The 24,325-nt window shown below is 38.6% G+C and overlaps 1 protein-coding gene across 3 annotated transcripts in view; it reads right to left on the bottom strand.

The window, feature by feature from the left end:
- Positions 1-24,325, bottom strand: part of SLC2A9 (solute carrier family 2 member 9) — a 146,586-nt gene that overhangs the window by 53,341 nt on the left and 68,920 nt on the right. For all 3 annotated transcript variants that reach the window (XM_071808576.1, XM_071808575.1, XM_065837793.2), the window contains one exon: positions 12,718-12,845. In XM_071808576.1, the coding sequence (XP_071664677.1) occupies positions 12,718-12,845 (128 nt within the window). The remainder of the gene's footprint in view (positions 1-12,717; positions 12,846-24,325) is intronic.

Below are 24,325 nucleotides of genomic sequence, written 5' to 3' on the forward strand. Positions count from 1 at the left end.
GTGATACTGAGCTCCATCTGGATCACAGATCCAAGCAGGTTATTTTTCAAGACATTTTACTCTAAAAATAAAAGAAAACCAAAGTTTACCCAATTTCTAGCTAGTAACAATTTGTACTTTACTTCTTTCAGATGCCTTCTGCCCTAATGTACGTAAAACACTTATATGAAGAAGACACATGAAAATTCAAAGAGTACCGTCTTTGAGTTCCTCACTTCAAAAGCCAGCTACTAAAAACACAATGTCCACCCAGCTACTTGTTCTCCTTTCCTGTCATCTCAGCATTTGCCTCTGTCTCTAAGCATCAGTGAGAATTAGACCTTCACCCACCAGCTCAGAAACTGGGCACAAGTTATGATGGGCTGCAATGAGCTGAACATCCACAGCTGTGTCCTCATTTTATTGCCCTTACGCAGAAAGGTTAGGCAAACATCAACACTCAACACCAAGGTTCTATTCACTGAAAAGGTGTTTCCCAGCCACAATTACAGAGGATGTAGGCAGCTCTTCATAATAAATATTTAGAAGTGATCTTTTATCATACATTTTTCTATTTATGATACAATCTCCTTCACAACCTGCTTTGTTCATGCTCTTGCACTGTTAATGGTTTAAATTTTTGAGAACAAAGATATTAAATGTATTTTTTAGTTATTAGAGGTTTTCCTAATGTCTGCTATGGCTTATAATAAACTCTCACACTGTTGGCTGAACCTTCCTGTGAAAACACACACTGTTATAGGAGGGACACTGACAGGGTGCGACAGCACAGCCCCAAAACCTTCCATCAATTTCTCAGATATTCCTGAAGCCTGCCCCAAATCTAGTGACTTGTTTGTTGATTGTGAAAACCACATAATTTTCCATTGCCAGAGCTCATTTCTGTGAGTCACCAGGTTCCCCAGCCTGAAGAGCCAGGTACCTATCAATAACTTACGTTTTTCATACAAGTCCTCACTAAGGTCTGAGTGTTCTTTTCTGGAACTTATAGCACAATATACATCTCTGTACCCCAATTTCCAATTACAGGGCAACAATGCAGAAAAAATAGATGATGGAGGAATAGATTTAAGTATTAAGACTTCATAAAATCAATCCTTTTTTTACAACTGGACAAAACATTCAGACTACATAGGGACATTTATTAGCCCTTGCAAAAATGAGATATTCCATGTTATTGCTCTGCCAGAGAGCTGCAAAACATCTTGCAGTTTATTACTATCTTTGCCTCAGTCTTGCTGCAAAAATGCTGTGAGAGAATGATGTCTTTGTATCCCATCTTGGGATAAGAAAAGTTTGTCCTGTGGCAGAAGTAAAAGATGGGAAATATCCCTGCAGCCCTCAGAGAATGTGTGTAGGACTGGCAAGATGAAAAAGAGGTTCCTCCCATTTCTAAATGAACCTCATTTAAGTCCCTTCTTTTTCCTAGCAAACCATAGCAGCAAGTCAGTCCTCTGTCATTTTGATAGGGAGCTACATAATTTTGTAGTACAGTCATGCAGAGAGCTCTGAAGACCTCCATCAATCATTTCCCCAACACTTCTAATTATTTCAAAACTTTCTCTTTCCCATGGTGCCAAAAGTCAAACCCCAGCTGAGAATAAATTGAGCTTTCCACTTAGTGGACCTGTAATCATAACTGGGTATTCTTTGCGATCCCTGGTTATTGGAAACATTTGTATTAGGAGGAGAGCCCAAACATGATTTGTTCTGGAAAATTACTGATGGGATAGAGAGGGAACCAGAGGAGCAGTAAAGATGCAGCTGGTCTCTGGAGAAGGAGGGTTCTGGGCAGTCAGTTTTGGTTGCTGAAATGGAGCAGCCAGGCAGAGGTCTCCCCTGCGAAAGCACCCTCACCAGACTGAAGGCCAGCTGGATGAGGATGGCACAGGAGGTAGCAGAGAAGGGCACCAACCAGAAGCAAACACAAGCTCAGCTGCCATCACCATAACCCAGAGAGAGAGGGGATGCACAAGGGGCAATGGGGTGAGCAGCAGGTAAAGGCAATGCAGGAGATGTTCACAGAACCACATATCAATCCTCGAGAATATTCATGACGGGAAAAAAATGACTAACTTCCTTATGTCCTTCCTGGCTTATATCTGCTTCCAGTTTGCTACTGGGAAGGGAAAGCAGATTATTCTACAATGTAGTTTAGTATATCCACGCCAAGATTCCAATTTCAATAAAATGCAGAGTAATTCAAGCATTTCTTTAATATGCACTGAATATACACTGTGACTTTGACACCAAAAAAATAGTCTGCAGTCTTCTAGAAAAAGAAATTATTGTGACAGAAAACTTCTGGAGAAGTTACATTGTCCGGCAGTATAATACTAATTTACTACATAGTCTGTAAGTCTCTTGTAACAACCTAGTGGAATAAAGTGAAATATGAAATAAGAATGTATCAGCATGTAATGAAAATAATGTCACAAAATTAACTGCTAGTTATTAATGCTTAGTAATTTTTTGTATTTAGAGAATGCATTACAAAAAATAAACAGTATATTTTTTCTAGATAACACATACTTTAACGTCCTGCTACACCATCAGATTACAGAAGCCTGTCCCTGCAAACTTGCTGTTACTGAAGAGTAACAGCTTAACACACCTCTGTTCTATTGCACCAAAGGTTTTCAAGCCTTTTAGATTGTGCTTTTCCTCTCCTCTAAGTTTGTCGTTCCCTCTGGTTGCTTCAGCTTGTTGCACATATTTCCACATATACATACACACTAATTTCTGATTTAGCAAGTGTCCCTGTTCTCCACCCTCCAGCGTACCAATTTCTACCAGCTATCACTCACTCTTTAAAACAGATTTTTGAACAGCAAGCTCCAGCAAAGTCAGGGGAGGCCTCAGATTTTGTTTCCAGCAACATGAAACAGAAAATCAAGGGAGGTGATGCCAAACAATATCAGCAAGTAACAATTTTGAGTCTGGCTAAATTAACAAGGGTGTGTCTGTATCCATTTGTGTATGTACACAGTTACAAGATTTGGGCTTTGCTCATCTAAGTACTTTGGAAATGGTTTCTGTTTATTCATGTGCCATTGAGAACGAGAAAGCAGAAGGCTTATGGACAAGCAAGTATATTTGTTTTATATGTTATTTAGCCATTCATTATTCTTCTGTTTAAGAAGTTCTTCATTAAATCAAGGACTGGAATAAATGGTCTGTGGGATAATGAACTCCTTATGGTTTGTGAGTGACTTCCAGAAACTCCACTGCTTGAAATACATTCACACGAACTCTTCAGCCAACAATTTAAAACATATCAACCCCCCCAGTCTGTTCTGTTCAGCAGAAGATGAAATAAATAAAAACTTGCAAGAAATAAAGTATCTGATGGCTGAAGGGTGAAGTTAAATTCAAAAGATGTGATTTAGAATTCATCACTGAATACCCTATTGAGAAGTATGAAATCCACTGAAAACTTTCAGTGGTAACTGAGAACTGTACATTGAGACACGTTCTATTCCAATTAGCAAACACTAAAGCAGAATTAAGTTATATTTGATGGCTTGTACCTTAAACTAGACAAAAATACATAGGTTCTTCTAGTCCTTTTTTTTTTTTTTTTTTTTGGTAATGAGTCACTACCGCCAAAGGGAAAATGATCTGCTTCCTCTTATTATCCATAAAAGAAGGAATATATGAAATAGTAATAAGCTTACAGAAGGATGACTAATATAACCTTGAAGGCCTTCAGGTTACAGATTCCTCAAATTTCCATGGATGCTTGATTCTTGCCCAAGTTGTTCTGAAATTCACAAGGTTTGCTCTGATGTGTCAGAGAAGTTTAACACTTTCTGATCCTTTTGAACAGAAGAAAACAAATGATCTTTTCTCCCTCCCCAGTTGTTCAGTTAGCCTTTCTTTTCTCTAATTTTTTCTCCAGATGGAACATTTTTAGGTTTGTCTTCTTTCACACCAAGTTCATTGCAATTTTTGACATTTCTTCTTAATTTTTCTGCATTTGTCAACAATATTTAGCCCAAAGCATCATTGCAGTATTCCTATTAAGCCATCATCACTTCCAAGGAGAGGAGTAATTGCAGTTGTCTTATAGTTTTAGTTTTTGAGTTTGGATTCTCCTGCCACCACAGCCTGCAGCAGCCCTTCTTGCAGTGGCACTGATGTATGGCAGTAACACCACATGCTGTGTGTACACTTCATGAGACACTCCCTGCTCTGAAGGCTTCAAAATGTCAATAAACTCATAGAAAACCAGGAACGCAGATGCCAGCCAGTCCATTCCCATTACTAAGGCAGTTTCAGTTCTTGACAAACATCGTCTGCCTGTCTTCTGTAGATCTCCAGTAATGGACAAGCTATGATTTCTCCACACATCATTACACAGTTAGACTACTCTCATGAGTAAAAGGTTTCCTAGTTTCCTTCTTGATGCCGTTATCTGAAAATATAACACACATTCTCTCTGCTTCGTCACCCTCATTGCTGGTGAAATCATTGAACAGGACAGGCCTGGACCAAAGATAAACACAGAATGGAGAAGCAAGTGCAAGTGGGTCTAGCGTGCCTGGGAACTGTCTAAACTAAGTTGCGTACCAAAGCACCTCCCTGCCAAAGCTGTTGGCTGAAATAACTCCTCTGCGATATTCAGTTAGTGCAGGAGATCTTGTACTGGATCTCATTAAATGCAATCAGTTAATTCCAATGGAATTTGATAAAAAGGTTTTATTATGCTTCCTAAGGGTTGCACAAGCCTGAAAAGCAAGGCTCTGCTCGTATCTGACAGGCAGCAAAGCTACCTGGGACAAAGTCACATGCAGCTGAGGCGCTGGAACCTCTGACTGCTACCACTATTCAGCCCGACCAAGCAGGCAGGCTGCTGGACATTGTGCAGAGAGCAAGAAAAGAGCATCCTCTTTTTAAAAAATACATATTACCATCTCTTAAGGGCTTTGCTCTTTCTGTATAACCACAACTAAAAGGCGTATCCCACCACTACTGCCATCACCTGAGTTTTTGAGTGTGGTGGTCTACTTTACCACTGAACAATTTGTGCTCCATCTTGCAGATTAAGGCATGACCTCGGCATCTGGCAGCTCTGCCCTTGTTTACATTAACAGGATTCCTAAGGACATGATACTGAACCAGTAAACACTACTACCTGTGAAGTTGGGTCCAAGTGCCCTGTTGGAAGTAAAACATGCTGTTTCCAGATGAGCAGGGATGCAAATCTAAGTGTCCCACATTTCAAGACCCTCTTCAGAGAAGAGGTTTAGGTGCAAATGCAACCCCAGTCTGGTTTGGAATGTGGATAAGTAGGGAGAGATAAAGCATAACTGCTGGAGATTGTACAGTGCAAATATAAAAAGGGAACAACAGGCACTAATATTGTCCCTAATGTACCCATATTTATTAATCAAGCAGCTCTGTGCATGAAAATAGCTCTGCATATTTTCCAGACAACACCCTTCCCACTGACAGTGATGAAGATGCTCCTACCTGACTTTGACCTTGAAGAATACTTATTCTCATGTCTACTATACAAACATTCACGCTTTCATACCGTGGAGTCACTTTCCAGGAAACAATGTTAAGATTTGATATGTGACAGGCTCTACCTGTTGGAGCAACAGTCAGCACACTTAAAACCACATAATCTATTACCTTGGGAAAAACAGAAGCCACATAACCACATCTTTAATTAGTCTAATTTTAAAAGGTCTCCAAGTGCAAGTCTAGATTAAAAACACACACTGCTAGGAAGAAAGCACATAGAACACAAAAAAGAGACCTTCAAAATTCTCCTTTATGCTGTCTACAAACAAGTATGCTTTTTCTGCCTGTGTAAAAAGCTCGCTTCCTTTTTTAAATCTCTTCATGAATTCTAGTCAAAGACTAATTGATGTCATGTATTAAGCTTCTTAGCAACATGGAGGGTTTATAAAATACCTACAATGTAATTACTGAAAAGAATGCTTCAGTTTAACCACACAGATAAATGTGTTACACTTATTAAAATACCTGGAATTACTCACTAAAACTTACACTCTTACCAAAACAACAAAAATTTAAAAATATATATGTTCTTCTTCCCTCTAGAAGTTCCATTGGCTAAAATAAATTATGAAACTAAGTACTAATTATTCTGCCAGTGCTACCAATTCTAGTCAGTGGATTTAACCTGAAAATCAGACATACTCAGGTTTGTTGTCCAGAGCTGTGATTTAGTTATTTATCACTGTTCATGACATTAGAACAGAGGCATTTAGAGAGGAAACCCCCAGGGATGAGAAGGATCTCCATATAAAGTACATTGTGGTGAAGGTGGGCTTCATGCCCATTTGGGGACAGTGCTAGTTTTACCCACAGCATGAAAAGACCTTCACAATGGCTTACTTCTATGGGATAGAACAGTAGCGTCATTGACACTCGTGTTCTTATAAAAAGAGCATTAGTATTTTTCTCAAGAAGAAACTAAAGAAACTGGTCGCTTCACATTGATTTCTGCAGACCAGGAATTTCACTGATCCATAAAGAGTAAGGTGAGAAATGTCCCACATACACCTGCAGATCTGTGTATCCTGAAAAGCCATTGGGTTACTGCTCGGTTGTACTGAAACGTGAGAGAGCTGGAAGGCAAACTTCTCTCCTTCACTGTCACAAATATTTTACACTCTATCTCACATGTGCACAAAGTTCACAAAATTCACATGATACAGGAACTGAAAATGGTCCTATTTTGAGTCTGTCTTTCTTCTAAAGACAAAAATCTATATCTCCCTTTTCTCTCAAGATGAACAGATACCCTCTGTCCCACAGACTCTTTCTGATTTTATAAATACAGTTTCACAAAGGGATAATAGGCACCTGTTAACATCCAGAAAGCATCAATTTATTAAGACAGGATGAAACATTTGTCATAATTTACCCTAAAAAGACATTGAGGAGCAGCAGGAAGTCTCAATGTCTGTTCCAGAATTTTTAGTGAGTTTTATTTCAACTCAGGATTGATAGTGAATAATATTCAATTTTTAAAACTGAGATTAAAATTATTCTCAGAAATGGCAAAACTCTGGCTGCATTTTAGCTACCAGCAGTTTTGATTCCTGAGTCTTCTGAATTTATAAGCTAGCTTACATGGAAGTACCAAATCTTGGTCATTTTTAAGACACAACTGGACAAGGTCCTAAGAAACTTGGTCTGATTTCAAAGCTGATTTTCTCTGAGAAAGAGCCTGGACCAGAGACCCCCTGGTGTCCCTTCCAGCCGGAATGACTCTATAATTACACCCACAATTGCTTCCACTCCAAAAACTTTGTTGGTTTGTTACGTCTGCTCATTTGAGACATAATATATCATGCCCATTCCCAGGGGATAATATGAATAAATGATGGAATTATTTGTTGTGGATAACCAGAGAAGCTCATTTTCAATACGCTTTCTGCACACACACAAAAAATAAAGCTAAGTACTCACAGGTTTGCATACTGAGCATAAACTCTTAAAGTATGATTAAATAGTTACAGTCTGTTTTATGACACTCAATTTGCTCCAGGTGTTACAGCTAGCCTAGAATTTACTCAGAAATAAACTATAAAGAGAATCTGTGTCTTATACTCTCATAAACTAAACCATTAGGAAACAGAAGCTACACCAGGAACACACAGAGAAGATGACTAATCCTCTGTGCTTGCCATGTGACATTCATACATTGAGATACTCTTCATATCACAAAGCAACCAGAAGCCCATTCCCATCAATGTATACTATTTTAAAATGAGTAAATGAATTTTCTCAATAGGGACAACACCTAGGATGTTTAGTCAAGAAGAAAGACAACGAATTGTCTATGAGGGAGTTTCAAACCAAATTCACGCTCCCACTGCAGAACTCAACTGTGACACAGCTGATGGCCCACATGAGGATTAAATGCTTGGGTGATCTGTACACAAGATGTCCATGATGGAAATGCTTATTTTGGATCTCTTAACTTGCATGATTTGGAGGTATCAGGAGAATTGCTAGCCTTTGGAACGCGTGGTTTCATCTCCTTTTCATTTTCTAAAACCATTTCATATATTTGAGAGTTATATTTTCAAAGACTGATTTGTTATGAGCACATCAAAAATGCAATATAGGGCTGAAGCAAGAATCAATATTATTTATTATGATTGCAAGACAAGCCCTGTTTCTGCCCTGGATTATCTATAGCAACTGAGTTATCAAAAAGAGCAAACAAGGGAGAACAATTTGGTGTTTGAGGGGGCTTAGCTGAGCCGGGTCTTCAACCAGCCAGCTATTGAATGCTTACTGTGAGATGCTGACCCCAGAACATTTCTGCTGAAATTTCAGCGATACAGCTGAAAATCAGACAGATTCAGTAATTTGGATTAAGAAGTTACAAGAATCTATCTTTAAGAATTTTGGCCAGAGAGTGTGCTGTCTAGTGCACCAATTTCATTTATGTGGAAGAACAGATGGCACAACTGCATATATTTTTTTTATTTTCTTCTTTTTCTTTCTTTTTAAAAAAAATCTTAGTAATTTACGTATTTTTTTTTTTTAATAAAAAAGATTTCTAAAACTTTTAGGAAAGTGAAAAAATTAGACATGCCTAAGGAAAAATGGTATTATTTTCAGCCCTACATATTGAACCAATGAAAAATATAACAAACACCAGAAAACAGACATTAATTGAATAATCAATACAGGATATTTTAGATTCAGATCTTTCAAAGGCATATGAATGCATATCAATAGTCCTGTGAATGCAAGCCACCTTTAAAGCAAATGCTGGAATTAAGTGTTTGCATAAGTCCCTAAGAACAAGGACACAACATACTTATTTAGATATGACAATATATTCAATAAGTTTTTCACCAGCTCACACAAATGTTGAACCTTTTTAAATGCCTATTTTGGGTAGCTCACAAAAAGTTGAGATTCAGATGCAATTACAACACATTAAAAGTCTAAAAGGATAGTATATAAGGTTAAAGGTAAAATGAAAAGCATTGAAAGTTGTAATTATTTCAGATAAAGCATTTTAATTCCTTCAGGCTTACACAAGCATTCTTACATAATAACTTCAAGTATTCTTCCCCAAGTGGCCAAATAACTTCTTTAATATTACAAATACTCACTGGAGGTAATTTTGCGAGAATGAAAATTCGGAGATTTGGCATCTAAATAACAGAGCCTTAGGACCCAGTTCTAGCACCTGCAGGAGCACTGAAATGCTTTGAAAAGAGGGGTCACCGTGTCTTTATGAACCATGTCATGTGTCTCTGGTCTACTGGCTGACCAAAGCTGCCTGTGCCTCTTCACAGTTCATTGTTCAGGAAAGCCTCATGCCTTTGTTCTCAAGTAACAGCAATGGGAAAGATTCTGCTGAGTGTCTATCAAGGTGACTTGTTTGATATTTCACAAGGTCAAGCTCTATGTTAAACACAAGTCTGAAATGCCTTCAGACCTAAAACCAGATCTTCTACAATTTCTCTATGTTCCAAGAACCCATGCAGTAATGCTTCTTCAATTGTTATATTTTGCAGTAAAAGATTTTAAAAAATGCACATTTTTGACACCTGTCATACACCTCCTAGTAATCACAAAATATCAAATGCACTTGTGAATTCAATATAGTATCAGTTGTCATTTTAACCTCAGTTCTGACCCTTCACACAAACGAATTTCTCAAACACACAGTGGAGAGGGCTGGAAGAGTAGCTACAGTTTAATTGTTTTTACATTTGTCAAAAACTGATTTGTGTATTAGCTTCTCAGCCTTGTCCATACATTTTAATGTATGACTCAAGCCAGTGTTTTATTCTATTATATGTATCTACAGATGGTTGAGGGGAGAAAATCTAGGCATTCGAACTAGTTAATTGGTGACATTTGGAGAACTAACTACTGGTTCATTTTTTGAGTAACTCTAAAGTTAACATATTTGTTTCCTGAACATTTGGATAATTTCGTAGAAGCGCACCCCAACAATCAAAAAAGTAACTGTTGTTTCTCAAAAAACCAGGTCGGTATTTAAATACGCAGAAGGGATTATGTATTTGTTGTGTGAAGGCATATTAAAGATTTTTTTTCCTGTTTTAGACTACAAAAATGAGCTAAGAAGAGGCTATTGCCTTTTGGTAAAGTGACTCACAAGCTGAATGTTGAGAATAAGGTTGACAGAAATAGGAAAGAAATGAAAGTCAGAGAATAAGGAGACACTATCGTTTGATCGTGTGAAAAACCTTTAAAAATCAAAGTCTGAGTAACACTGTTTTCATCTTTAGGTGCAAACTCTAAGCTTTTTTTCTCTATTACTTTTTAAAGAAAAGAAAACTGAAAACCCTGCAAGCTGGAAATATGATTTATCTCTGTTTAAACTGGTAATTTTGTAATCACACAATGGGAAATTTTTATGACATAAACCGACAAATTCCCCATAGCTACAGCAAACTTCATATGGATGCATACTAAATCACTCGAAAGGCTTTAGTATGCACAGGAAAAGTTAGAGCATGTAGTTTACCTTTTATGTGAATTTACTGAGGGCCTTTTTTAACAGTTCCCACCAGGTGATCTGTCAAGGTGGATTAGCAGGACACAGAGGGAGAGCCCTGAGTTGCATTAATTCAGATGTGACTGACAGCCAAAGCTCAGGTAACTCCTTGGTTTTATGCAGGAGGCAAAACTGCAATTTTGGAGAAACATGATTATTTCTGAAATGTCTCTGGATAGTTTAAAAACATCACAAATAAAAGTATTCTGATTATACGCCCCTAGATGCGAGACCTCTTTCCCTACCACCTGCCAGGCTGCCATGGAGGAGGTGACGAGGCCACCAGTGCGGGGCCAGCCGGGATGGAAGGCGATCCCCAGCACTGCTTAAGTTTAGTCAGTCCTTGTCTGCCTGCAGAAACCGCTGGTAAACCACACAGAAGCATAGAGTTGGCTGGATGAGCTGCCTACTGGATCACACTGACGCTGATGGCCAAGGTCGGGTTTTCAAAAACACAAGGGAATTGACTAATTCGTTCTCTGCTGTGTTTGGTAGATTTTCTAATGACCTCAGTGAGAAAATAATTATGTCTCCAGCTGCTTTTGAAAATCTCACCTTAAATGTCTAAGATGGCAAGTCTTATTCTGTGCTGTGAAACTGATGAAAAACACTCACTGATTTCAGCAAGCATTAAAACAAGCTCTTACGACTTACAGTTCTGAGCAGTCTAATTGAAGTCAATGTCAGTAGGAACTCAGCCTTTATACTCATGTTGACTTTTGAAGGTGATCCAGGTAATTGAAACACCTAGAGACTTTCTCTTTTAGAAAAATTTTAAATTGTGTCAAACTTGGATCAAGGGTCAGACTAAGACTTCTAAGTTCTCCCATAAACTCATACAGATAATCTTACACAGTACTACTTAGTAAAAGCAGTTTTACTTGTCAAATGAAAATGAATTATAGTCTTACAGTGTGAGATAATTTCACAGTATCTGCAAACACTGTTACACAGTACTGCATATGATAAAGTATTATATAATTTTCAGTTTTAAGAAGGTACAAACAGCAGTAACACCTCCTTGCCTGTTATTCAACTCTCTTACTAGAAGATGATTCAAAGGGTAATCCAAAATCTCTCTCTAAAATGTGCAGACCTGCAAGTAGCCTGGAGGGCTTGCTCCTCTCTGCACCATTCTCCTGCCCCTATTACTTTCCTCTCTGCATTTAAAAAAAACCAAACAACTAGGACTTGTTGTAAGCTTCACTCTTAAACTGTTATCTGTGGAGCAGGATGGCTCTTCAAAGAGTTTGGACACGGTTGGTCAGGGGACTGATCACCTGTTCTTCAGCTCCTGAGACAGAGAATCAGCTCCCTTGTGAGCTCCAGAGTCTGTGGATGGTCACTGGGAGAGGTTCATGATCAGGAAAATGCCCTCAGTGTAGTTTTGAATGAGAAGCTGCTTGAAGCCTCCTTTGCCAGACAACGACACATCAACAATGATGAAGTGTCCTTAGGAATCAGAGGGGAAAAATACCATTTTATGTCCAACCTTGAATTTTATTTTTTCATTTAAAAAAATTAGAAAGTAAAGTTATCCTGTTAGAATACCAACATCAGTTGTCAGATAGCTCTAGATGACTGGCCTCCGTCCTCTATGCGACTAGTCCAGCCAAAGAAATAAAGCAGTTAACTAAAAGTGAAGCTTATGCGAGCCTGGGGAAGCTGGGACAGGAACAAATTCATTCATGCAGCAACTAGGCTACAGCAAGAAGGAACCAGCTAATGAAGATAAAAGCCTGACAGAAGAGATTTAAAAATACCGAGAGCTTAAATGGAGAGGAGATTCCTTAATGAGACTAAAAAAGATTCTCAAAGCCTAGGGTAAACCAGAAGATGGGTGGCCTAAAAGCTGAAGAAAAAGACAGTGAAAATCACCATCAGTGACCATGAACTCTGACATAGCCATCAGACTGCTTTGATAGAGAACTTCTGTGGCAATCTCTCATAAAGGGTTGTCCACGGTTACAAAAATTTTTCCTTTGCAGGACAGTTTTCTCCACAACATTCAAACAAGGATGTGCAGGTAGCACAACTGAACTGTATCAGAAACATTGTGGCAATTTCATCCACTTCAATAAAAAGACATTTATTATTACCTGAAAATTACTATTCAAACATCATACGCTACACTACACCAGCTGTGTCATAGTATATCAAATATCAAGGCTGCTGAGTACCTGAATGAAAGGGAAGAGCAGTCCGACTGCGAAGTTGGAGAGCCAGTTGACTGTCCCAGCTATCATGAACGCGGCCGGCCTCTGCGACTGCTGGAAAAACTCTCCAGTGAGGACAAATGGAATCCCACCTGAAATGGAGTCCAACAAGTCAATGGTTTTAGTAAACTTCCTCTGCCAACAGCTGTTTCACTTACAGAGATGAACACGTTCCACGTCAGACTCCCCACTGACCAGCACTGCTCTACAGCTCCCTGCTCAGGTGTACACAGGGGCTGCTGAGCCAGTAAAATGGGATTTGTCAAAATCGCACTTCAGAGAATTGTGACACTTCCTTCTTTCACACCACTGCATCTCCTGTTTTACATTCTTCCCGTGATAGCAAGCAAGTAACAGAGCACTGAATCCACACATCATCTTCCTGAGTACTGTGTAACAAGCCGTTTACTAAACACAAGAATGATTGTTTCTACTAAAATGCTTGTAGACCTTAAAAGTTGGAAAGATGGCTCCAAAGAGATTAAGCAGTGGTTTTGGATAATTATTATCCACTTAATTTTAGCAATAACTAAGGCAAAACATTTGCGTCTCTACAAGCATACCGTTCTTTGATGCTTATTTAATACATTTCCTTACTACATATACTGTTGGCACTTTTGGCACTTCTGGCAAGGTCTATTTAATTCCACCAGTCAAGGACTCTGACCTCTGTAATAACAAGTTTAGTTGAATATCACATTTGTCACTCATGTTTCTTTCTACTTACACAGTGGACTATTTTGTACAGCACTGGCATATTGCTGGCCTGACAATACCCTTGGGGAAGAGCTGTCTAGTAGCTGAAAGTCTCAATTTATGATCTTCAGCTTCTTTCATTCCAATAGGATATTTCAATACAAGTATTTCTATTTTTATAGAATAGAACATAGATTGCATTTGCTGATGGGCTACATACTTCAGTTAAAGTTGCACATTAGACATGCATCTACTTGCAGAATTATTTCACTATAGCCTGGATAACAGTAAACCTAGTAATACCAGACAGGTTTTCAGTATTGTGGTACTACCCATTTCTACTTCTAGGTCCTCATGTCTTGCCAGTATTATCTGCCTCATCACTTAGCTTTGCAGGTTAGATGCATGTACACACATACTATGCAAGTTCTTCCTCTGTTTTAAGCATTTTAACAAGTTACTGTAGACAATCAAAAACACATTAATAGACACATTCCCTCTCAAAAACCTCTATAACAATCCCAACTTCCAATATATATATATATTAAGATTAAAAAAAAAAAAACACATCAAAAATTTATCCATCCACTGGATCTTCTCCTTGCATGTTTTTCCTTGATCTATGTGCTTATCTTTTGCACTATCCTTACTGTTGGACAATTGTGAAAAAATCTCCAAGTCCTTTATAGCAATGCATTGTCGTGTAGCACCTAGTACTCAATGGCACTGCACTTCAACACAAGTCCCAGAAGCTGTCCTGTGAGCAGTATGAGATAGGAACTTGTAAATGTCTAAAGGGACATGCAGATGATACATGGCATCTGATATTCCTTCACTCCAGAGCTTTCAGATGCAGAGATGATGAATATATGCAAAAAAGAAAGAAACATGATGCAGCAAAAGGCTACACACATTAGCAGACATCACCCTCTGTCAACAGCTGATGTGACTTTCTGGGAGAACCTATCTGCAATGGCAGCAAAGGCTTCAACTGAACTTTCTGTCCCACAGACTGCCAGTGTAAAATACACACACAAAAGCACAGAGCAAATACATTTATTTACTCCTACTTTATATATAGGAGACTGAGATAAGGAGACTTCAGGTCATCCAAGCCCTAGTTTAGTGTTAATCTACAACTCATATGTAGTATCTGAATTCTGTGACTAAAAAAAAGTGACCTCTCAAAAGGGCACTTTGAACATGTAGAATAAGCAGCTGAACTGGCATAATTTATTGAAATTGAAGCAACACGTGGTCTATCAATCCTTAGTGGATTAGTGGTTATCACACACTTGGGATTTGGGTTCAAATCCTAAGATGGCAGGCAAAACAACAACCACATCTGTTCTGTCGCCATATGTTTTAGGTCTCAAATGCCATGCAAGGCAGTGGTTTGGTAGGGCACTTGCCCCTTGGAGAGAGGAACTAAAGGACTGGAAACACAGAAACCATGTAAGATCATCTATTTATTATCATTTATTCTGTCATGCCTTTGCTGTAGGACAATCTACAGAGGTGTTGCTGTTCTTGTCAGTATAATAAAAAATGCTGTTCGAGACCCATTTGGGAAAATACACATTGTACAACAGAAGAAAAAAGCCAGAGGCAAAAAAGGACAAAAAAAATACAAAAGGACAGAAATGTATCAGAAAGCATAAATGTTACAGCAATAAAAATGCATCAGCACTATCTTGGAAAAAGGTTCCTTGAAATTCAAATGTACTTTCTACATACATATTAATCATCACTAAAACTTATGATTAGTCACACTTGCATAAAACTCTTCAATGTAATTTGAAAATTAATCGATTAATCTAGTGATGGTAAAAATAGCATTTTCCAAGGTCTGGAAAAAAATAAAAGAAATTAGCAGCTGCTCTGAGTTCTTTCAAATGTTCTTTAGAGGAATGGGAAAGGTGGCACAGACAGACCTCCAGACTTTCTTGAGGCATAGGCAACCATCTCCATAGCATGACGAAACAGAGAAAGTAATTTCTGTAGAGGGATGACTTAAGAGATATTATATGGAGGAACCACGGAGCCTGAAAATCAATAGGTGAGTTACATGAAAGGCCAGGTCTAGAAACATGAGAAACTGAATGAAGGTAGGTCATTGCTGTATATCACTATATGACTGCAAGAGCAGAGACTTATCTCACTAGGATGCAGAGCAGGGGATGCAAATGCCTGCCGAGCGCCACACCACTGTGAAGAACACACTCCCCAACTAAGTGAAGTCAAAAAGAGATTAGGGCAACCTGAAGGAAAAATGTGAAGCCTTAAGACATCAACAGTGAACATACCTGAGATCAGCTGAACTGAAAAGTCCAGGACTCTATCCCCAGCCATTTTAAAGTGTCAGAGGGGTGTTCAAGGACTCCTTTTCTCCTGGAACTTAGTTTATTTGAGAAAGAAATCTAGGTGCATGAGACTGAAGGAAGCAGTAGCGTGCTTTGAGTAGGCCAGTTTGGATCCAGGCTGCAGTGTGCCACTACCCAGTCTGTGCATGCAACCTTGCTCTCTTTACAAAATCCCAGGATTTTCCACTTTACTTTTTCGATAGTTGAGCCATAATGACAATACAGCATCTCACCAGCCATTCCTTACAGAGTCAGTCTCATTGCAAGGTTCTCTACATAATCACTGGGCTAGATGGGCCCATACTGGCCTGTGTTCAAATACAGACACTGGGAAACCACAGCCAGAGGCAATCCAACCAAGCCACTGTATTTTTTGAAACAGTCTTTTTGTCATGGGTTTTGCAACTTTAATATGTATTTGAACGTGGGTGAAATTTCACAAAAAAGCTAACTTATGTTCTTTCTTATGGAGGATGAACCTGGCATTAGCATTTCCCCTGGAAGGCTTTCCACACAATTTTCAGTGAAACAGCATTATTTTAGCTCTGATCATAAAACCAAAAATATATATTACGATTTCCTGTAGGAGTTTTTCAGCAAGGTAGCTTTTGAACATGAATTTAAAGAACTAATGCATTGACCACAATAATTATAGTTATTCATTTCTGATACATCATTCTTTTCAGCATTGCAGTGAAACTAATGGAAGAAACTCTTCACATATTGTAGTGAAGTTAAAGAAAGATTGTTAGACCTGTTAGCATGCTACATCTACTGGAAATTACAAATTTCCTATTGCAGGACTTGCATATCAACGAGCTGTTTAAAGAAACTAGATTAAGCTCACCTGACACAATTAGACATGCAACAATACTTCTACATCTGTGTATTTTATTCATTTCACAGGATCACAGAATATTAGCGATTGGAAGGGACCTTGAAAGATCATCCAGTCCAATCCTCCTGCCGGAACAGGAACACCCAGATGAGGTTACACAGGAAGGTGTCCAGGTGGGTTTTGAATGTCTCCAGAGAAGGAGACTCCACAACCTCCCTGGGCAGCCTGTTCCAGTGTCTGTCACCCTCACCGTGAAGAAGTTTCTTCTCAAATTGAAGTGGAACCTCCTATGTTCCAGTTTGCAGTCATTGCCCCTTGCCCTATCATTGTTTGTCACCAAGAAGAGCCTGGCTCCATCCTCGTGACACCCTTTTACATATTTATTAACATTAACGAGGTCACCCCTCAGTCTCCTCTCCTCCAAGCTAAAGAGACTCATCTCCTTCAGCCTTTCCTCATAAGGGAGATGCTCCACTCCCTTGATCGTCTTCGTTGCCCTGCACTGGACTCTCTCCAGCAGTTCCCTGTCCTTCTGGAACTGAGGGGCCCAGAACTGGACACAATATTCCAGATGCCTTCCTACATCCTCTGACAACAGCCTTATATTCTTCCAAGTGGCAAGCCCCCGCTTCCATGATCTGTAGACTCTCCTCTTCCATTTGAGTTTACCCAGCAGCTCCCTGCTTAACCAAGCAGGTCTCCTGGCTTCCCTCCTCAACTTCCTACATGTTGTGATGCTCTGATCTTGAGCCTGAAAGAAGCAGTTTCTGAATGCTAACCACTCATCTTGGGCCCTTTACCTTCAAGTATCCTGTCCCATGGGATTTCCCCTAGCAATTGCTTGAAAAGGCTGAAGTTGGCCTTACTGAAGTCCAAGGTTGTGATTCTGCTTGGTATTCTGTTCCTGTCACATGAGATCCTGAACTCAGTAATTTCCCTCAGTAATTAGTCCAGTTACACTTTGAATCAATGTCATTTGCTGATAAACATCCAGAATCAAAACCCAGTAGTCCTTTATGCATGCACAGAAACAATACTCTTTGTATACATTCTACGGATTTTCAAATATATATTTCAATTTGCACGACTATCAACATGTTTTCTTACGAAAAATTAAGTACACATACTTATTGTTCTGTTCAGTGAGCACTTACAAATAAACATTGCTTAGCAGATGTTACTCAATTCAGTGCAAAAATCTGAATACAGAAAACATGAAAGAGTAAGGAAAGTACTTAGACCCTCACTCTGTTTTTATCCAGTACCTAACTTGGAGTTGAAGTCATGGCTATATAAATGATTTATGAAATGTAACTGTTAAAAGAAGAAATGCCTAACACAAATCAGGGAGATTTATTACATATGGAAATCACCTCTAAAGGCAATGGAAACTTTGTGCCCTAAGAACCAGCAAAGAGAAAGGAACTCCCTGGGACAGCAGTTCATCTTTCAATGGACACTCAAGACAAAACTGTGCTCAGGCCATGGCTCCAGGGCCAGCTGTGGGGTTTCCAGCCCCACCAGGAGGACCACCCGTGGCCATGCAGCCTAGCGGCCTCCTGCTCAACTCAGCACTCCCAATTCTGCCCGTAGGGGAGGGAATCTGGAAATCCTGAGAGCCCGGATTAAGACAGGAGCTCCCAGACTTCCCAATCCCGCACACTGAGAGATGGAGTCTTCCAAGCGAGATGTTTTGAGAAAACTGGCAAGTACTCTGCAACAATGTTCCGTTTTGGAAAAACAGAAGCCTGAGTAATATCTTCAATTTTCACTAGCTTTTACTTTTTGCCCCAATTTGGTTTTTTTTTTTCGGTAATAAAAACCAGCAGTCCAGACACAGGCAATTCTGCCAACTTCTGTACAAATCCAACACATCTTTTTTGGTGGTTTGTGACACTTTCAATCTGGTGGGGTATTTTTTTTTCCGGTTATTGTTGCTTGATTATTACATGGTTGGGTTTTTTTTTTCTTTTGTAAACACTGAAACATCAAGATTCAATTTCTACTGTGGTACTTAGCAATATTTCTTTTCACTTCACCATTATAATTCTACATCTCTACTGAAGAATAAAATACAATTGAAAAATACATTTGACTTTTAAGTGCACATAGTGTTTTAACCATTTCTGCTGTATTTTCAGACTCACTTTATCATATCAGAATCATAATTATAGCCTGAATTTCTGTTCTCCTATTTGAATGTTAAAAAAAATTCTTCAGTGAGCTACGACTGAGTCTTTATGATATAATTAATTGTATAATTATTCTCAGCAACAATGATCACACACTGATTAACATCACTTCTCTTAATATTACGCAATTAAAAACAATAATCACAATGACAAGATCAATGATGAGAGAGTTTTTACTGTAATAAAAGCACACAAGTGTCCTTTACATTTTCATCCACTATACAGATGGCAGTATTGTGGAAATACCTGAATTAAAGGCTCACAAGCATCATCTGTCCTAGGTAAGTGAAATATTCATACAGTCACATCACTATGACAGGATGAAAACAGAAAAAAACCCAAGCACTATCTCATATAGGCTTATTGCTTCTACAATAAACTACTGAAAGAAATATAAAGTCATCAGACATGGTTTCCTTGTCAGGAATTCAGGTTGACAACCCATTATCACAAAATGCTGCTGGTTGTGAACCTGTGCAAGCTGAAAGAGTCTTGAAAACTCAGTGTGGCATGTCAGGCTTTCCTCATGAAATATTTTAACAAATTAATCACAGTAGCAGTGCACGGCCATGTCATTCTATAGCTGCATTTATCCTGAAGGACCCTAAGAGTACAAACAGTGGACTAAATTTTCAGAGAAGCTGGGACAGAAGAGCCTCTCCCTGTTCTCCTCCTGTTTAAGATGGGTAACAGACTATCTGTTTATGATTTCTGGAAACCGCTGAAATCTTTAAGACATGGGCCTCAAATGACAGTGATTGAAGGATTTGGCTGCAGCTCCAGGATGGTAGGCAGGGCGAAGAGAGCAGTAGCTGTAGGACTAATGAATGTAGGACAACAAAAATATTTTATTTTCCTTACTGTGGCCGATAACCAAAACAGATATAGGAAACAGCAATACCTGTTTGCTAGCAAACAGAAAAGAGAGCCAGAAGGTGCCCTTTGACTACAAGTAACGGCCTGAAGAAAGACAGTCTTGCTGTGATGAAAGATATAAACCTTCTTTCTGATGAAATTTAGAAAGAAGTTGCCAAAGGCATATAACTGAGCGTTCCCAAAAAAGTAAGGTTTCTGAAGTAGAGCAGCATCTGGAAATTCAAAGGAAACTGCTTACTTGGTCGAACTGACACCATGAGAATATCCATGTTCACACAATTGTCCTTCTGACCTATTTTTCCCCCGGAAGTCTCTTACTGCTGTTTATTTAGCTTTCTACATGGTAGGCTGGCTATCAAGAAACGCTGTCTAGACTCTAAAGCAACTTTCATTGAAACATAAAACTAGTAAACATTTGCATTTACATGCTAGCCATGGAGCTTAGCAAGAAATATATGAGATGAACTTAGAACTTCGCGGTGTATTGTGCCTGGAAACAAGGAAAATAAAGTACTTTTTTGTCTTACATTAATTAATTCTACATCTACTGTTCTATATATTTATTAGTTTGCACTTTTGTAAGTTTAAATATTTTACATTCATTCACAGAAGAAACAGTATTTTTTTAAACTAGGCTTTCTATAACCAGCTCACATTACCCTGAGTAATGCACTTACACAGGCTTTGAATAAATAAATTTTTCACAGTTACACGAAGCTCTAAAACACAGGGGTGCATTTTTCCAACAGTAAATTCCTTAAGTGTTGGAGTTGTGAGCCATCAGCAAGTCATTAAGGATCATTCAGGAAAACATGTTAGTTCAGGTGACAGGAGTGCTCTCAAGTGTCAAAGCATTCACATTCTGAAAGCTTCAATTAAAATAATTTTTAAATCTATTGTTAAAGGGATAAAGTTCATAACTTTTCCTGCTGCTAAGAACTCCATGTGTCATCTCTAGTAATGTCTTCATCCAACAGATAGTTACCTTTAAAACACTAGGGCTTCATTTTTCAGTAGAACCTCCACTAATTATAATGAATTGAAATCACTTCTGTAATAGAACTGTTAAAAGCTACACGTTTACTCTATGCTGTTCTTTAAACAGAGAAGTACTCAAACAAAACATTAACCAGGTATTAATCCCAAAATATATGTTGTATTCAATATATTCAGGGGGCATATTATCTTCCCTACCAAAAAAATCAACGAAGATGTGGCCCGATTGTAAGCAATTCCAGTTTTATTTCTTAACAGCCCCAAACCTCAGTTTGTCCACTGAAAAGTAACAAAAAGATAAATTCTCATGTGAAGCCCTTAAACTTCCCATACTGTCATCTCCTTGACTCAGTAGAAGTAGTTGAAAGTGCTCCTGTGGGCAGAAGGTTCTCCCACTGCCAGAGCAAAGCAGGCGAGGAAGGGTGTCATAAATCATATTTCCTGCTGCTGTGCTTCACGGCCCACAGAAATTAAAGCAACGGCACTACCATGGCAGGTGGTGATGGGTGGCAGCTGGAGGCTGCAATGCCAACCCTAAGGCTCCTCCTGTTGGATGGATGGGTGGCAGTGGCGTCTGCAGCAATGCAGTGGCACGAAGGGGCAGGGGATGGGGCCAGAGATCTCCCAGCAAATCTTCAACTGAGACTGGTACCTATCGCACAATAACAATATATCTCCACGCTATTACAAGTTCCTGAACTGAACTGTAACTCATGTCTGCAATATGCAACTGCTTTTAGTGAAGCACGTTTTAAATCTACTGTTGTGCCCACAAAAGCCTTACAACTATCAACAAACCAAATATTTTCTTATATTTCTGCACAAATACCCTTCTTAGCTGATGTGGGAACTATTTGACATTATCAAAAGATGCTTATGTGCTAGAAAGACTGTAAAAGCTTTTAGTTTACGGAATAAAAGACATTTTGAAAATTAACCTAAACGTTCAAATCCACCACTTTTTAATTAAATGTATAGCAACTTGGGTTTATTCGTGTCTTTTTAACATGGTACACTTTTCTAGTACAAAGAGAAGGGTTTTTTCCCACTCAAGCAAGCTCCAAACTCTTTCTTGAAGTGAACTAAAAAGAAAGTGTACGAAAAGAATACCTCTGTGGGAGGCCACAAGCATTAGACATTCTTACATCCCACTCTAAGGGGGGAAGCTAACACATCACACAAAGCTTCTGTAAATGCCTATTTCATGCAATAATACTGATGTTGCCTTTCATTTCAGTACTTTAATGTCTACGTGTGCGCTATCACACCTTTCTTTGTGTTTCACATCCAAGACAGATTTTTCTTCTTCCCTGATGACATTTCAGATTGAACAAGCCTCATGACTTTCAAAGTGACCCTTTTATCACAACTGCTCCGCTGTCAATACAGCTGCACATTGGCATTCAGAGTAACAGCATAGGCTGATGTAAGCTTTAAATATCAAAATATCTTTGATACACCTCAGGGCACAGCAATGATTTCCTTTGAGTTTTCTTTTGTTTACTTCATAATGTCAATTCAACACATGCTAAATATACCATTATCATGTTTCTATTGTTTGTATTCAGCTGTACTATGAAAGACTTCACTCACACTCTATAAACCATGACAAGTATTATAAAACTCAATTATAAGACAAAACTCTCAAAAAGGAGACAAAAAGTGAAACGTTTTTCTGAAATTATCTGGTTTGCTAAGATTTCTTAGCTGTGTCTGAAAATGCAATCGCTATAAAAAGCAACATTCAAAAAATGAAGATCTCACTACCATAAAATAACTATTTTTTCAAATTCCATTATAGTGAGTTTTATCGACTTCATTTTTCTGTGATGAGAGTTTGACTGGAAACATACCACTGATCTGATTTTGTCATCCCTACTCATACTGAATAGGAACTTATTCTGAAAGTAGGAATTGAAGCAAAATCACACTGATTCACATTTGATCCTATTCACAATAAATGCAACCTTATGCAAACTCTACTGAAGTCAGCAGGACTTCTGAAGGGAAGCGCCACTCATCCATAGAAATACCTATAGCATTTAGGACCAGAGCAACTACTTCTAAGAGGTTACACAGCACAGAACAGTAGAGTCACATTCCCTGTTGACACTGTCTAAGGATTAACCAGAGATTCCTGATTTTTTCTCACTGAAGCGCCACTGATTTAAAAATAGCAGCTATTGATGTACACTAAAGTCATGGGCTACATGCTCTGTGTAATGACCAGTTAGAAAATCCTCTCTGTGAACACGCTCATCTTCACAGACACACGGGCTTTCTGACAAATAGAAGAAAAAAAAAGAAAGACTTTATATCGAGGATCAAATACCTCACTTAGAGATAAAGGAAGAACAAAGGATTTGGAGATAAAGGAATCCAGGATCAGATTGGATCATCTGGTTCAATTCCAATCCTCAGCTGTTTCAGGAAGTATTTCATACAGGTTTTTTTTAGAAATTTAAAACACTCATGTTTAGTTTCTCCCTTTGCTGTTGTTTCCATTGAGAAGTTGATAGAGAACTCTGCTCCTGCAGTGGCTATGAATTTTCTTCCAATTTCTATTCTAAATTTATTCACGGCTAAGTAGCACCTAGGTTTGGGTTTTTGTTGTGATTTTCTGCAGCAACATTTACCTTGAGCTTATTCTCTCTTCTCAGTGTTATTCTCCCTTCTGTCCATGTATGTGGAAACAGAAATTCTATTTGCAGTATTTTGTTAGGTACTACAAAGTTATTCTGTATCTTTTAATATGAAGATATTCTTCTTTACCTTCACAATAGCCCTTCTTTGCCACTTTCCTGGCAAACTGCTACATGAACAGTTTTGTGCTCCAAGTCTTCATCTCAAAAATGATGACATGACACATGACAACACAATGAGCATTTTTCACATTACAATGCAGAGAGACAATGCACGACAGTATGATGCATTAGGTCTCGAAGAAAATATGTAAAAGAATATGCATATAGACTGTCAATGTAAAACAAACTTTCAAATGACTTGCATAAAACATAAACATCTATGGGGAAGTTTTCCACGTGACACTGAGAGATATCATCCTTATATTCTCCCTTAGGTAACTGGCATATTCAGACATGCTTAAATCTTCTATTAGTAGAAATGGGTAAACTGTGAAAGATGAAGTGAGATTTCAAATGAATCACTAATCTCAAATTGGAAGTAATATGAATTTCCGGCAGAAAGATGGCTTGATTTATGTTAATCAAGCAATGGATATAAAAGCAACTCCTCACATTTCTGGAACTTCCCCTGGTATTACTGCTTGTTGTAATAAAAGCTGATTTTTTTTCCTTCCAGAGGACTCCAAGGAACTCCTGGGGAATGTTCCCTGGAGGAGAGAACGTTACCGCACGCCTGCCTGGGCACGCGTGTGACTGACCCAGCTCTCTCCCAGCTACAGTGGCCCAAGGAAGGGCAACACAAACACCTTTTTCAGGTCTTACTGCAAAAATAGGGTCTTGAGTTATTTTCCCAATGGTAAAATCAGTCCAGTACTCCAGTTCACTGCGTTTCCAGAGCCACCCAATATGCAAAAGTTTGATTCAAAACAGACTTTTTCAGTTTCTGAAAGAAGGTGATGAAGGAAG

The sequence above is a fragment of the Patagioenas fasciata genome, chromosome 4 (genome assembly GCF_037038585.1).
Source record: "Patagioenas fasciata isolate bPatFas1 chromosome 4, bPatFas1.hap1, whole genome shotgun sequence".
In the NCBI taxonomy this organism is placed as follows: domain Eukaryota; kingdom Metazoa; phylum Chordata; class Aves; order Columbiformes; family Columbidae; genus Patagioenas; species Patagioenas fasciata.